The sequence below is a fragment of the Pocillopora verrucosa genome, chromosome 13 (genome assembly GCF_036669915.1).
Source record: "Pocillopora verrucosa isolate sample1 chromosome 13, ASM3666991v2, whole genome shotgun sequence".
NCBI classification, from domain to species: Eukaryota; Metazoa; Cnidaria; class Anthozoa; order Scleractinia; family Pocilloporidae; genus Pocillopora; species Pocillopora verrucosa.
The window spans coordinates 4,198,857-4,214,043 of NC_089324.1; the positions used below are offsets into that span (position 1 = coordinate 4,198,857).

The 15,187-nt window shown below is 40.1% G+C and overlaps 1 protein-coding gene across 1 annotated transcript in view; it reads left to right on the top strand.

Annotated features, from left to right (window-relative positions):
• The window catches only part of LOC131776429 (dynein axonemal heavy chain 6), a 48,844-nt gene that overhangs the window by 11,727 nt on the left and 21,930 nt on the right, over positions 1 to 15,187 (top strand). The window contains exons 15-38 of the mRNA XM_059092599.2: positions 164 to 453; positions 1,034 to 1,266; positions 1,917 to 2,107; positions 2,518 to 2,598; positions 3,309 to 3,467; positions 4,086 to 4,207; positions 4,428 to 4,537; positions 5,090 to 5,151; positions 5,906 to 6,010; positions 6,572 to 6,690; positions 7,003 to 7,077; positions 7,427 to 7,514; positions 7,979 to 8,229; positions 8,984 to 9,215; positions 9,653 to 9,706; positions 10,469 to 10,614; positions 11,097 to 11,165; positions 11,550 to 11,736; positions 12,091 to 12,164; positions 12,418 to 12,592; positions 13,259 to 13,528; positions 13,780 to 14,071; positions 14,759 to 14,898; positions 15,009 to 15,131. Coding sequence (XP_058948582.2) covers positions 164 to 453; positions 1,034 to 1,266; positions 1,917 to 2,107; positions 2,518 to 2,598; positions 3,309 to 3,467; positions 4,086 to 4,207; positions 4,428 to 4,537; positions 5,090 to 5,151; positions 5,906 to 6,010; positions 6,572 to 6,690; positions 7,003 to 7,077; positions 7,427 to 7,514; positions 7,979 to 8,229; positions 8,984 to 9,215; positions 9,653 to 9,706; positions 10,469 to 10,614; positions 11,097 to 11,165; positions 11,550 to 11,736; positions 12,091 to 12,164; positions 12,418 to 12,592; positions 13,259 to 13,528; positions 13,780 to 14,071; positions 14,759 to 14,898; positions 15,009 to 15,131 — 3,648 coding nt within the window. The remainder of the gene's footprint in view (positions 1 to 163; positions 454 to 1,033; positions 1,267 to 1,916; positions 2,108 to 2,517; positions 2,599 to 3,308; positions 3,468 to 4,085; positions 4,208 to 4,427; positions 4,538 to 5,089; positions 5,152 to 5,905; positions 6,011 to 6,571; positions 6,691 to 7,002; positions 7,078 to 7,426; positions 7,515 to 7,978; positions 8,230 to 8,983; positions 9,216 to 9,652; positions 9,707 to 10,468; positions 10,615 to 11,096; positions 11,166 to 11,549; positions 11,737 to 12,090; positions 12,165 to 12,417; positions 12,593 to 13,258; positions 13,529 to 13,779; positions 14,072 to 14,758; positions 14,899 to 15,008; positions 15,132 to 15,187) is intronic.

Genomic DNA, 15,187 nt, shown 5'->3' on the forward strand with positions numbered 1-15,187 from the left:
GACCTGGAAACAGCAGGCAAGAAAAGCCACCTAGTGGAATGTCCACTGCTAAATTTCCTCTATTATTTTGATAGCCAAATAGAGGTAAGTGTCTTAATTTATAGAGACACTTCCTTATTTTCTCTTCATTCAATTTCTGATTCTTTAAATATCGTTCTTGTAGTCAACCATCATGTACTGTGAGGCAAAAAAGGATGAAAACATCCAGAGATACAGTAGAGCTCTTGATGAACTGATCAACACCGTTCGACGTGAACTGGTTGTCATTAAAAACAAGGTCTGTTCTCCTGTCTTACTGGATGCTGATAATATTCCTCAAGTCGCCACAGAAAAGTTGAAACTTTTGAAAGAAGACCTGACTAACTTGTCAACCAAGGCTCGTAACTATGCCACATATCAGGAACGTTTTGGAAGTTCTATGTCGTCTTCTCTACAGAAGAAGGCTCTGACCGAGTAAGTTTTGTTCTTTCTACATTTTGACCGGTGTAAAAGATGTACTTTATCATGGAAATACACTGTGAAGGGAAGGACCATTTAACATCCGCTTGCGCGCGGTAGTACGCACTTACAACAGCGGTGTTAAGAAAAGCATCGCTTGAAAAATGATCGTAAATTTACCGTGTGATTTTCACGAGTGGCTCGACGTGTGTTTATTGTCCTAAATGGCGTCACATTACCTCTTAACCTTTTACACCCTAACATTTCCCAAGGTGCTGACAAGGAGAATTTGTTTAACAATCAAGAGCTTCGTCGGCTGGTGATCATTTCCTCTATTCTTCTGACCTTAATGTTTGATTGAGTGGTGATACTTTAAGGAGAAATTAGATGCTGGTCAGTCTTAAGGGTCAATGGATTAAACAGAAAATGTTAAAGTGCCGTAGACAAAAGTTTGTTAACGGGTTTTCGTTCTGAGACTACAAGTGACGACTCACTAAAAGAAAGACAAAGCGAAATTATGACCCTTTGTGTTAACGCACCCTGCCTTCATTGCCACCAGGGGTGATAGCTTTTTTTCTTTTCGTGTCTTTTTCAGGGGAGCCATGACCACCATGACAGGCCACTCAAGTCCCCAGGCCACTTCTCTGCAGTCTGAGGTGATAGAAGTTGAGAAGGACTTGACTCTAAGGTGCCTTTTATGGGAGTCCTTGCAGGAGTGGCAGGGATTGGTCGACCAGTGGGAGGCCACACCATTTGAGACCCTGAAGATCGACGAAGTACAGCATGACGTCACAAGGTTTATACAGACTGTGTTCTTACTGGAAAAAGGTAGAACGACTAGAGCTCTCTTTGGGCTTCATTTTTGGTTGTTTTTCTAAGGTTTGAAAGAATTCTCAAAAGATATATTATTTGTGGAAAGGCCTGGCTAGAAAATTGAAATGTGTTATCGGCTGAACGCTTTCTAGTGAGTGTTTTGGAGCCATAATCACAGTATCCAATCAGAGTAGAGAGAAATTCCAAAGGGCATAATTAAATCGCATGGTTGAAACTCGCAACCGGCGTTAAGCGCGGGAAAACGCTTCCCACCCGGTCGTGATTGGCTGTAGTTCTGCATTTGATTGGTTCAGAAGGCTCTCTGGACCAATCATAGATCGAAGTTACGGGGATCAATGCAATCCAGGATTACTTTCGACACCATGTAAAACAGCTCTGAAGTATTAACCCTTAACACCCTAACATCGGTATGCATATTCTCCACACCGTTCTCTATATGTTTCCAAAGGTGCTCATTAGGAGAATTTGTTCAACAATCAAGAGCTTCTTTAGTTGGTGATCATTTCCTTTATTCTCATGACCTTAATGTTTGATTAAGGGCTGATTTCGTAAGGAGAAATTTGATGCTAATCACTCTCAGGGATTAAAGGGTTAAGTGCCATAGAACTCCTTTGAAGTTCTTTTAAATGTACTTCCAATCACAGGTCTTCCACCAAACAAAGTTGTACCGAGATTGAAACAAAAGGTGGTGAGCTTTAAACAAGGCATGCCAGTAATTACAAGTCTCAGAAATCCTGCGCTGAGAACCAGACACTGGGAAGCTATCCAAAATGTTATTGGAACACGTATCGTTCGTGACAAATATTTCACTTTAGGACACCTACTACAACTCAAGGTAACTGTTTGTCATACACCTAGAGTATCATAAGTTATTCTCAACACTAACAGTTAATGGGCTCACCGAGTTACTCTTAAAGTACACCGTAAAAACAGTGAAAATTTAATGGATTTTAGAACGCCTGTTGTTTGACTGTATAAAAACTAAAATAAAAGTTATCTCAACGACCAATCAGAAGGAAAAAAATACCTTTAAAAGACAAACTACCTAAAGCTTGGGCAAACGCGGGAAACCAAGTTGTGATTGGTAGTAGTTTTGCATCTGATTGGTTGAGAAAGTGGCGCATGTTTTTTAGACCAATCACAGAGCGGAGTAAATGAAAACCAATGCAATTTCGGATTACTTTCGCCACGCGATTGAAATTTGCTCTCTTGATCAATAAAAACGTGGTTAGTTATTACTTTCAGGTGTTTCAACACAAGGAGAAGATTTCGGACATATCTTCGCAGGCAAGTAACGAAGCAACGCTGGAACAAATGCTGCAAAAGGTAAACAGCACTGTTGACATGTAATAATAATTAATAATTTATTAATAATTAAAAGTAGGACTAAGTGGAGTCCAATTCGGTCTGTAATCATACAAGTGATTAACAAAATCGGACGAACTCGAAGCGGGAGTCCGATTTGTTTATCATGAGTATGATTACAAACAGAATCGGACGACACGAAGTCCTGTAAACGATTCATCATAACCATTACAATTTCCGAAAAAAAAAATCTAGAACAAATATCTCCCGTGTAGACAATGTCTAAATTTTAAAATTTCGGCATTTTGGAAATTTCCCAGTTTCTTCCAGGATAAATGGTTGTTGCTATGGTTATCGTGATCAATTCTGTGATTGGTGGATTTAGCTGAGTGGACTTGGCATGATTGCTTTAAATGTCCGACTACAGGTGTCCGATTACAGCCAAATGTCCGATTACACTGTCCGATATAAAGCAGTTAGTGCACCAATTACATTTGAGGAAATTGTAATGGTTATGATTATCGGTAATCATGGATGCCATATTTTTTGGTTTTCAGTTAAGGCAGGATTAGTTACTGTCATTCGGACAGAAACTCACCAGGAAATGAGTACGATTCAAAATGGCAAGCTAGGATACGAACAAATTTCAGTGTATGAAAGCTTATGAATGGGAGGTGTTATCTTCTTTAGCGGTTGTTTGATTACAGTGTTCGTAACTGCCTCTCTTCCAGGTGATGGACTATTGGAACCACACAGACTTCCAGCTGTCTGCCCACATAAGCCGTGACATTGCTATTATCACAGGTGCTGATGATATTATAACAGCTGTAGAAGAGAGCCAGGTCACGCTTTCTAACATCAGAGGGTCACGTTTTGTCACGCCAATCAAGGTATTGTAAGGTTGATAAATTGTTAACCAGTTACGCTGAATAATCATTTCAACCCTAACAGTGAGTAGCATCAAAATTTCTCCCTATAATATCACCCCTGAATCACACGTTAAGGTCATGAAAATAAAGGAAATGATCTCCATTGAAAGAAGCTCTTGATTGGTGTACAAATTCTCCTTTTCAGCACCTTAGGAAATGTATAAAGAGCAGTATGGAGAATATGCATACTGATATTAGGGTGTAAAGGAATAAGGAACGATTCATTTAGTACGACTGTCAAAAGGCCGACGAGAAGTCTATAGAGCGCTTATTCAACCAGTCATGCAGCTCCTAACCCTTTACACCCTAGCATCAGTATGTATATTCTTCATACTATGCTCCACTCATTTTCTAAGGCGCAGGCAAGGAGAATTTGTTTAACAATCAATGGCTTATTTAGTTAGTGATCATTTCCTTTTTTCTCGTGAACTAATGTTTCGTTCAGGGGTGACATTGTAAAGAGAAATTAGGTGTTGGTCACTCCAAGGGTTCAGGAATTTCTTATGGCTCCAGAAGGAACCTGAATATTGTTGGTAAAGGATGAATGTGTTACTTGTGTCTTTTTTAAAATATTCGTAGGCTTTGGTTGAAGAATGGGACAGAAAATTGAAACTGTTTGCCAGCACATTGGATGAATGGCTTCTCTGTCAGCGGAACTGGCTCTATCTAGAGACAATCTTTTCAGCGGCTGACATTCAAAGGTGGGAGAATTGTCTTCTAGACCGCTTTTCGATTTTTGCGAAAGCGGAAGAATGCATTTCGACATATCGTAACTTTCAACTACAATGTGATCAAAGAGGTGAAGGGGAAGGACATTTTTGAAAAAAAAATAGATTAATGTTTTGGTTTGAAAGACAAAAACATTTTTGAAGTAAAACCAATTTGGTAAGTCATAGTCCAAATGCTTTTTTATTTTGACAGGCAACTGCCAAATGAAGCCCGCCTGTTTGCCCAAGTAGACAAATCATGGAAAGACATTATGAGAAGAACTATTGATAAACCGAATGCTTTGAGGGCTTCAACAGCTGCAGGTAACAATCATTGTTAAAAAAAGACAAGAAGACACTTTTGATCCCATGTCAGATTGGCCAGGGGGCTTTTTTTCAGGACTGGTCATGCCTAAACGATGGACGGATCATTACACCAGGAAGGAGCGTTGCATGACGATTCAAATAATACCATGTATGAGAAGTGTCACGACACTTAAGCCATTGTGCATGTGATGATGATATTCTGTTAATATTTTGTGAATGAGAAATTTTAGGAAATTTACTGGCCTCTTGGTAGTCGGGTTGCATCATGGACCATGACCATGAAATTTTGCTTTTTTGAGAGAGGTTGGCAGGATATGGAATAGAATTGAATCGAAGTACATGTACGGTTGCGGGCAGGAGAGCGGGATCGAAGATCAGAAGCAGGAATCCTCATACTCAAATTTCACAAGAACACATGACCCATTCCACCCTAATAAAAACGACAAAATAACAAATTATAACTTCCCACTCAATATAAAAGCTATCATGTGACTAATCATGTGATAGTCTTAACTTACGTTTGTACATTTGCATTTTGGCCACTGTTAGGTGTGTTGGAGGTATTGCAAGCAAGTAACTCTCACTTAGAGAAAATTCACAGATGTTTAGAGGTGAGTTTCCATAGTAGACTTAATAAAAACATTATAACTCTTAAATAATCCATCGGTGAGAATACCGGTGATATTCTTACAGATAGTTATGTCGCCCAGGCTTCACTCGGTATCGTTTCGGAACGGTGCTCTTGAACCTTTTCGCCCTCAGGAATGGCCAACAATTCACATTAGATAGTAATCAGAAGCTCGAAAAGACTCGAGTAGGGATTTTTTTATTTGACACCAAATTATCAGGTTTATAATCCTAAGACATGTATGGCAAACCGAGTGGAGAGAATTTAGATTTAGTCCTTGGAGGTTGAAGTGTTGTAAAAGACGACTTCTCTTTTGTTATTTGTACGAATTGGGAGCTTAGTCGTCTCCCTTAAGAGCTCTTGAGGGCTTTTGTTTTTTAATTTTTAGGTTTTATAGGGCTATTTGTGTCTCGTAAATCAAAACCATAGTAATCTTAATAGCCCTTCAGATAGTAGAAAGAGTTAATGACAACTCAAAAGAAAAATCGTTTGAGCAGGTGGCGCGAGTTTTCTATACTTATGATCAAGCACTGCAAAGCTACGGGCGTCTTTCGGCAGTCAAGCAAAATATCCTTATAAACTCCTTCATCAGACTACCCCTGCCCAATTTTTGAACTTAGACAGGCTATTGTCTAGAATATCGTGACTCAATCGGGACTTTCGTGTGCTTTAAAGATGTTTCGCTGTATTTGTGTTTATTATTTGTACGTAATGTTTCTGGTTTTTTTATTGTTAAGGACTACCTTGAAACAAAGAGGCTGGTGTTTGCGAGGTTTTACTTCCTTAGCAATGAAGACTTGCTCGACATTTTGGCCAATTGCAAGAACCCCAATGCTGTTCAGGTATGTAAACCATCATATACATAAACAAATCCTTTGTTTTCCCCAGGAACCGAACAAGTGTTTTCAGTAAAAATCAGAGTAGGTGATAAAAATTTAGGAATGAGCTTTGGGGGGTGGGGGGTCAGGGAGTTCTCCAAGTGATAATTTTAAAAGTTTTGACCCTCTTAACCCTTTACACCCTAACATCAGTATGCATATTCTCCATGCTACTCCCTAGACATTTCTCAGGGTTCTTACAAGGAGAATTTGTTGAACAATCAAGAGCTTCCCAGTTTAGTTGGTGATCATCTCCTTTATTCTCATGACCTTAATGTTTGATTCAGGAGTGATTTTGTAAGGAGAAATTAGATGTTAGTCACTCTTAGGGGTCAAAGGATTAAACATATTCTTCGTATCCTTTAAATTGAAGTATGTCGACGTGCCGTAAAATCTTGGGTAATGTCTCAATCAAATTGTAGATGGAAAACGTAAGATATATACAAGAATTTTGATGGCTGCCAGATGCTGTTAAAAAAACCTACCTAATTTTGTTCTCTTTTTGCCTTTTTCTTTCTACAACAGCCTCACCTGAGGAAGTGTTTTGGGAGCATTTATCAGCTGGGCATTGTTCGTCAAGTACACTCGCCAGCGCAGATCCAGAACATGACTTCAGAGGAAGGGGAAAGTGTATTACTGCCTAAGTAAGAAAACAAACCCTCTCAGTTTACATTGAGCTTGTTCTAAGGCGTTGCACTGATCAGGCAAACCTTGTTCTAGGGAAAAACCTTGAGAACGAGTTTTTAATATTGACTTTTTTGTTTATTTAATTTCTTGGGGAATTAACAATTTGGATTGGCCTTAATCTGTTAGATCCACTGTTCTTGGCTTGCGTTCAAACACATCGAACTCAATCTTCTGTAATCACAAGTTAATGACTTCACTAAAATGGTGTGTCCGGTTGTTCTTGTCTGCCTAGCGTCTTTTGACCTCAGCCTTCTCTTTTCCTCCAATAGAACTTTAAGAGCGAGAGGAAACGTGGAGTCATGGCTGTACAATGTCGAGCTTTCTATGTATGAGACTGTCAAAATGTAAGTATCCTTTTTAGTAGCGTGATGCTCAGGCAGTCTCCTATTTATGTTTGTGTTCCAGAGGTTCAAGGTCAGTTCTTAAATCGATGAATGAAGGGAGTAAGTTTCTAAAGAAACTGTGGTGCTGCGTCGGTGGGAGAGTATAACAGGGTAATTTGCTATTATCAGCTGATTTGGCCACCATGAAGAGTTTCAAAGCTGCTGTTTCGAGTGTCAGCCCTTCGTCATTCGCTCTGATGTGGCCAATTTACGTTATCAGCTCAGGTGATAATAGCAAATAGCCACATTTCTCAGATCGTTTTTTTTTAAAGTGAATTACTTCAAAGTTTGTTTTCTGTTTACACGACAGGCACTTAAAAAAGTGTTTAGTGGATTATGGTACAAGAGAGTATTCTGCGTGGGTTTTGGCTCATCCGGGACAAGCAATACTGACTGTTGTAAGTGATAAACTTAAAACACAAAGGAATATTATTATTTTCCAAGTTTTCCTCCTTTTAGTTGCTTCGGCTTGAAATTCAGGGGCGTTAAAGTTCAACACAATATTAAAAATACTAAATGTTCTTTCGCCTTATTGCAAGTTTGTCTCTCACCACCCTTGCGAGTTTGCCACCTGTAATAAAACAACTCCACCCCGCCTTTACCAGTCCCCCCCAAGTCTTTCAACGCGTTTCGCACCAGTAGAACGTGTTATATCAACATTGATCAACATGCACTCTCGTCCTGACAAGTTTTATCGGTAATCTTTCTGAATTTTCAATGTTTCCCTCCCGAATTTTCTTTCACAATTGGCGGGTTGATGGATAAACTTTTCAACGCATGAATTAAATAAATATTTGCGCATTTTTAATCTCTTTAAGAATCAAATTAAATCGGTAAATGTCAAATTCTGTTCTTATTCTAGTCTCAAATTGTCTTTAATCGTGACGTACTGACGTGTTTCCGTACAACAAGACCCAAAGAAACTCTCCAGAACAAGAGAGAAAAACTAGTCTCGGTCCTCCACAGTCTATCACAGATGGTAACGTCATCACTAGTTCCTCATAAGCACCAAACACTCGAGGCCCTGTTAACAATTGAAGTGCATGCCCGTGATGTCCTGGACTCCATGATTGCTAATCAGGTCTATCAGATGGAGGATTTTCAGTGGACCAGGTAGCGGCACAAATATTTGTTACAATCCGTCAAAAAGTAGTTGACACAGAACTCGCTATCTTTTCCGTGGTAGATAAGGAGTAAAGTAAATAGCACTTGCCCTTTTCTGTCATAAATGAAATTTCAATTGAGTGACGACAGTAATCCGGGAATTCTTTGTTTTCCGCTTTCGCTCTGTGATTGGTCCAGAAAACTCACCCACTCTCTCAACCAATCAGATGCAAAAGTAAAACCAATCGTGGCTTGGTCGCCCGCATTTTCCCGCACTTTAGGTAGTTTGGTCGGTTTTTCTTTAAGTTCTCATTTGTTTTTCAGGGTATTTTCCTTTCCTCTGACTGGCTTTTGTGATTACTGTGGTTTTGGTTTTTACGAAACGCAATCGAAAGGCGCTCTATTCAATTAAAACATGATTCAGTCGAGTGGTTAAATTTTGAACGACGAGTAGACGTACTCCCAAACAAACTAGATCATTCACGCTCGATTTCTATGCGTGAATTGTCGCCCCCAGGATTCTATCCACATACACAATGGTGTGGGAAAAAAGAAGGCTGGTACCTAATCAAAGTTTCTTATCATGCCATAAAGACCGAAATTGTATGCGGAAAGGTTTTCAACGGCAAATTCTCTCTTAATGCTCTCCATCTGGCAATGACTCTTAAAATACCTTGGTCCTTAGAGCTCTAATACCACTCCCCTATTTGCCCACTGAAGTAGAAGTAACTCCCTAACAGGCAGGAATGCTCTTATTTTGTAGGCAACTGCGTTACGAGTGGAATGACGAGCGGCAAGCCTGTATGGTCCGTCACAGTAATGCAGTATTTGAATATGGGTATGAATATCTCGGCTGTTCTCGGCGGCTGGTCATTACCCCACTGACTGACAGATGTTATCTGACACTGACTGGAGCACTCAATCTTCATCTTAATGGTGCTCCTGCCGGACCGGCGGGAACTGGTAAAACAGAGACTGTTAAGGATCTTGCCAAGGTATTTACTAAAAAGTACTTACTTTTCATAAAGAATACTGATGTATTGTCTCGTAACGAGCGCGGGGCAAGTAATATATATATAGAAAATGTTTCGTCTCATTCCCGTCATAGGACGGAAAAAAACACCTTTCTACAATCATTATCAGCTCAAAATTTCCATGCTTTTCGACATTGCTAATCCTTTCAGAATTAAGGACGCGTGTCTTGTATGGAGCAAATAATGGGTGAACTTTCGTAGAGTTCTCTAAAGCCCAATGGGAGAGAATTGGGGCACGAACTCCAAAGGTCGTGTTAGGTTTGATTCCTCATGGGGACTTAGGTTTTTATACTTTGTCCCATTCTGTCCCCTTTGCTCTTGTGCGTAATGGCGAATGATTTCTCCTGAAAAACTGTCTTTCAAGTGAACTGACACACTCATGTTATGTTTGGTTTCAGGCCATGGGAAAGCAGTGTCTTGTGTTCAACTGTTCTGAAGGACTTGACTATAAGGTAACCAGATGTTCGGTTTTACACTGAGGATTCTCTCTCAGTGATTACTTGTTCAAATGACGTACTCTGCATTTGCTGTTGTTTGTCTTGAAAAGAATTGCAACTAGCCGTAAAGATTGTTTCAATAAATGTCATCCTAATTCGACGGGGGAAGAGGTATTTGTTATGTTGCTCTCTTAAGACGCGCGTAGATTTGACTCAGAAGATTTCCGGGTAGAAAGGAATAGTTGTACTCCAAAGTCCTTTTTTTACTGTAAAATAATCAGCACTCTTAGTTGTTACACCGTTGAAATTTTCTTTATCATAATATCTATCTTGATATTCCGCGTCAATAAGTGATGGCACTCTGTCTAACTCCCTGATAGGACTGAAACGCTGTTTCTCAAAGTACACTGGTTCAAGGGAGCTTATGCACAAACGTTTTTGAGACGCGGACGGCAGAAGGAAGTTAAAAGTTCTCATTCCTGCTGCTCATTACACCTTTTTGGCCAGCACAGTTTGGTTTAAAATGCTACAACGGCAACCCTACAGTCTTTACATTAGCGTTAACGCAGGAGTAGTTTTCTTCTTCTTCCTGTTGCCGTCTGCGTCTCTAAAACTTCTCTGCGTAAATTCTCTAATATTATAAACTTGAAAATGGCGAGGCTAATGTTACACATTTTTGGAAACAATACGAATTGGCATTGACATATTTTATGTTGATTTTTTCTTAAGGATTTCACCTCATGACTCTGTTTTTTTGTTTGTTTGTTTGTGTACTAGATGATGGGCAAGTTTTTCTCCGGTTTAGCTCAATCTGGATCGTGGTTCTGTTTTGATGAATTCAATCGTATTGATGTAGAAGTGTTATCAGTCATCGCTCAACAGCTTCACACTATTAAAACAGCTAAAGATAATAACGTAACCAGGTGAGGCAGGTCAAATTATTGGAACACAGTGGTCAAACTTCTGCGCATTACGACCGTTGGAGAGGCTAGCTGATTTGCCTTCAGGATGTCAAAACCAAATTTTCCTATAAACAACCACTAAAGTAAAAATGTTTATGTGAATCTCAAAACAAAATGGTAAACCATGAAAGAAGGTTAGCTTTGTGTACCATAAGTCTAAAGTTTTCCTTTTCTCTACATTTTCTTTTCCAGATGTCAACGTTTTTTATTCGCATATTTGGCCTGACAGCAGTTGTTTCTCGTGTTTTCCTTTGTAATTTTGCGCGGGAAATTGGCAGGCCAAAATTGATCCTTTTGCGCATTCCCGACGTAAGGACTTTCTGTTTCACCAGTAATTTGTTTTAGTTCGTCGTGAAACGCATCTTTTTATCCAAAATTTAAACGGTGAGGCCTGTCACCTTTTCTCTTTTCTAATCTGATATGTGAACGCGTTTGTTTTATAGGTTTCTGTTTGAGGGACGGGATATAAAGCTGAATACAAATTGTGGAATGTTTATTACAATGAACCCAGGGTAAGCTATGGAGCACAATTCGATTGAGCGTCGTAAAACATCAACCAAAATAACCACATCAGCCAATCAAGAGAAAGAAGAACACCGTAAAGAGCTCAAAGTAAAAACAAGCAAAATACCTGAAGCGCGGGAAAACGCAGACGACCAAGTCGTGATTGGTTTAAGTTTTGCATCTGATTGGTTGAGAAAGTGGTGCAAGTTTTCTAGACCAATTACAGAGAGAATTGAAGCAAAACCATGGCAATCTCGGATTACCGACCCTCAATTGAAAATTGCTCATTCAAGAAGGGTTTTGCTTTATGATTTGAAGCTGATCGTAAAGGATCTCGGAAATTGAATTAATTTTGGAACCTGAAATAATTCGAATTGTTTCTTTGTTTTCAGATATGCGGGTAGAGTCGAGCTGCCGGACAATTTGAAATCTTTATTCCGTCCAGTTGCCATGATGGTACCCGACTATGCGTTAATCGCCGAAATAATCCTGTTTTCTGAAGGATTCACTGCCGCTGCGCTGTTGTCGGGGAAAGTTGTGAATCTTTATCAACTGGCAAGCAAGCAGCTTTCACAACAGGTAACAAAGCTCTAAGGCAATTAACGTTACTCTAGATAGTGGACAAATGTAACTTTTATGCCGGTATCTCATTTTGCTCTATGTACTAATCGAAAGAAGGTAATAGCTTTCATGGGAGTAATTTCAAACTAGGGCTCGAACTAAATAATTAACGCTCGAAATATTAGTTTTAGAAACTCTTTACGGTGGCCAATTTCCATTCTCAACTCAGCTAATTAAACCAAACCATCTTGTAATACACCAAATACCTCTTGCATCGTAATGAATAGTACTGCGTGGAAGCTTTCCTTTGATTGTTTACTCGCCTTTGTTTCTTGAGATAATTCAATGTTAAAGTTATTTCTCATCACGCAGGATCATTATGACTTCGGATTACGAGCGATAAAATCAGTTCTACTTATGGCTGGACAGCGCAGAAGGGCTGCAAGGTAATTATAGCATCCTTAACAACGCATTTCGATCATGTGTCGTTGAATTAACACTAAAAGAACCTCATCAGCCAATCAGAACAAAATGTAATATTCCAAGGAGCCAATGACAACTTAAAGTAAAAACAAGCAGATTGCGCGGGAAAACGCGGATGACCAGACAGGCTCAACTCCAATGTGGTAAATCCCAAACTGCGGGAGAGAAACAAGTTGAGACTCTGGCCTTTCATAATACCTCCTAATTCTCTTTCAGTCTTAACATGGCGTCTGAGACGTTGGAAGAAGAAGAATCACACCTGATTATTAACGCAGTGAAGGACGCCAATATTCCCAAGTTTGTCGCAGAGGATGTTCCACTGTTTAAGAACATCTTGGCAGACTTGTTTCCTGGTTTAGATCCACCGGTTCCCGACAACAAGTTACTGAAGGTGATTATAGAATACAGAGTATACGCCGTAAAGTTCCGTAGTTAACCCTTACACCCTAATATCAGTATGTATATTCTCCATACTGTTCTCTATACATTTCTTAAGGTGCTGACAAGGTGAATTTGTGAATTTAGTTTGTGATCATTTGCTTAATTCTCGTAACCTTAATATGCGATTCAGTAGTGAAATTGTAATGAGAAACTAGATGCTGATAATTGAAGGGGTCAAATGTTGTCATCGTCTGTATCCATCCTTATCCTCCTCTGATTTATTTATACTTCTCTCTGGTTATCTAACTTAGCAAAGTATATTTTATTGATTTGTTTCCCTACAAAGTCGATTCTGTTCGTCGCAAATCAGAGGTCGTTTACCGGTGGTCGACGCCGCTTACAAGACCTCTTTCGCCTGCGCCCGGGCGCTCGTGTTTGGATTCCGCTACACGGCCGTTTTCGGGCAAAAAAGTTATTGTGAACCTTGTGGAAAATTTGTCTTATCGTAACTAATACTCATTTGTGGGGGGGGGGGCACAATCTGGAGTAAGCACCGAAGGGAGGGTATCATTATTTTAAAGTTTTATACAAGTTTTCTTACGCGTACGTTTCTCCTCTTCATTTATACGTGATCTGTGTTATGGTTTGACAACATCTTTTGGATTTCTTATTCTAGAAAGCTGCTAAGGCCGCCTTGGGCGAGTTGTCTATTCAGTATTGGCCCTCACAGATCGACAAGGTGATTCAGTTGAACAGTACATTACAAGTGCGGCATGGTGTGATGTTGGTTGGACCAGCTGGTGGCGGAAAAACCACCACGCGTCAGATCCTGAAGCGTGCGCTGGTCGTGTTGCCAAGCATTCAAGCGCGGGAACAGTTGGAAATGAAAGGGACTGGGGACTACCCTGAGGAGACTGGATCGTCGAAGACAGCCCAATCTCACGCGGTACGAGCTTTTGCATGCGTTTTGTTTTCATCATGGGTCACTTTTATCGTTCATACCCAGCAGTGACCGTAAAAGATTTTTTTCCGCACAATGTTGAAATGCTTTTAAGAGGAGAGTGAATGAGATGCAGATCCAGATGAGCCGTTTGGTTCGATGACTCACGTAACTTTTTTCTTTACTTTAATGATTTCAGGAAATCCATGCTTTTTAAATTAATTCATGCTGTTGTTTTGTCTCTTTTTTCATCTCAGCGCGCTGCCAAAGCGAGGCGTGGCTCAGTCTATGTATCCACACTGAACCCCAAGTGCGTGACAGTAGGTGAGCTGTATGGCGAGGTGAATTCCACAACTATGGAATGGAAAGATGGCCTCTTGTCTCACATTTACCGTAAATATGCTAAGAATAGTAGAGGAGTATTACAAGGAACCAGAGGAAAGCAGTCGAGCACACCTCCCGCTAACGCATTCAGATTATCAAGGAACTCATCGGCCAAGTCTGCTGTCACTAGTGTGTCGGCTATCAGTGGTGAGGAGAACAGTGAAGGTGAGAGTTTGCTTTACCACGGCCAATCAGAAGGAAGGAAAATACCTCAAAGAGCCAATGAGAACTCAATTGCCTGAAGCGCGCTGAAGTGCATGAGTGACCAAGTGCCTCTGATTGGTTGAAAAAATGGCGGGAATTTTCTGGGCCAATCAGGGAGCGAAGTAAAGCAATACCAAAGCAGTCTCAGATTATTTTTGACACTCAATTGAAAATTGCTCTGTAAAAATCACATCTGAATTTTGTTTTTGTTACGTTTAGCCCATAATTCAGATTCATCTACTTTACATTCTTAAATAGCGACCCCTCTGGTCGTAAGTAAAATCAGTGGGAAAACTAGTGACCCACAGAAGAACCCGGATCAAGCACCATTTTGTAATCGTCGCATGTTGATGATCCATTTACCGGAGGAGCTCTTGAGTTTGGTTGAGAAAACTCGCACCAGTTCCTTAGCCAATCAGACGTAAAAAGGGACTCGGTTACCCGGATTTTACCGTGCTTCCAAGGAATGCACGTGTTTACTTCGAGATCTCATTGGCTCATGATATTTTGCCTTGTTCTCATTGGCTGTAATGTTCACTTTGCTTTTGGTTTGAAAAACGCTCGAAACTATTAAGACAACATTACACCAGGTTAGGGAAATTTTTCGAATACTTTTTTTGAAAAGCACTCAAATTGTTTCTTCGCCAGTTGAAACAGCGACCGCGACAGAAGACGCTAGTAACATTAACAGAGAGGAGACGCCCATTTTTTGGCACTGGATTGTGATGGACGGACCTGTGGATACACTCTGGATTGAAAACCTTAACACCGTATTGGATGATACAAAGGTGATAAGTGAAACCTCGTTCCCAGTGTCTCTGTTTTCCCCTTAAGAACAAGAACCTTACAAACATTGCGTGACATTAAACTGAATTGAGCATTTCCTATTGCGTGACAGGTGTTGTGTCTTGCCAATGGAGAGAGGATAGAAATGGGTCACGGGATGAGGATTTTATTTGAGGTTGACAATCTGGCCATGGCGTCTCCTGCTACAGTCAGTCGTTGCGGAATGGTATACATGGTAAAAAATATGCTTCTTTCTTCTTACGATTAACATAGCTTCCGAACAACTTGCAA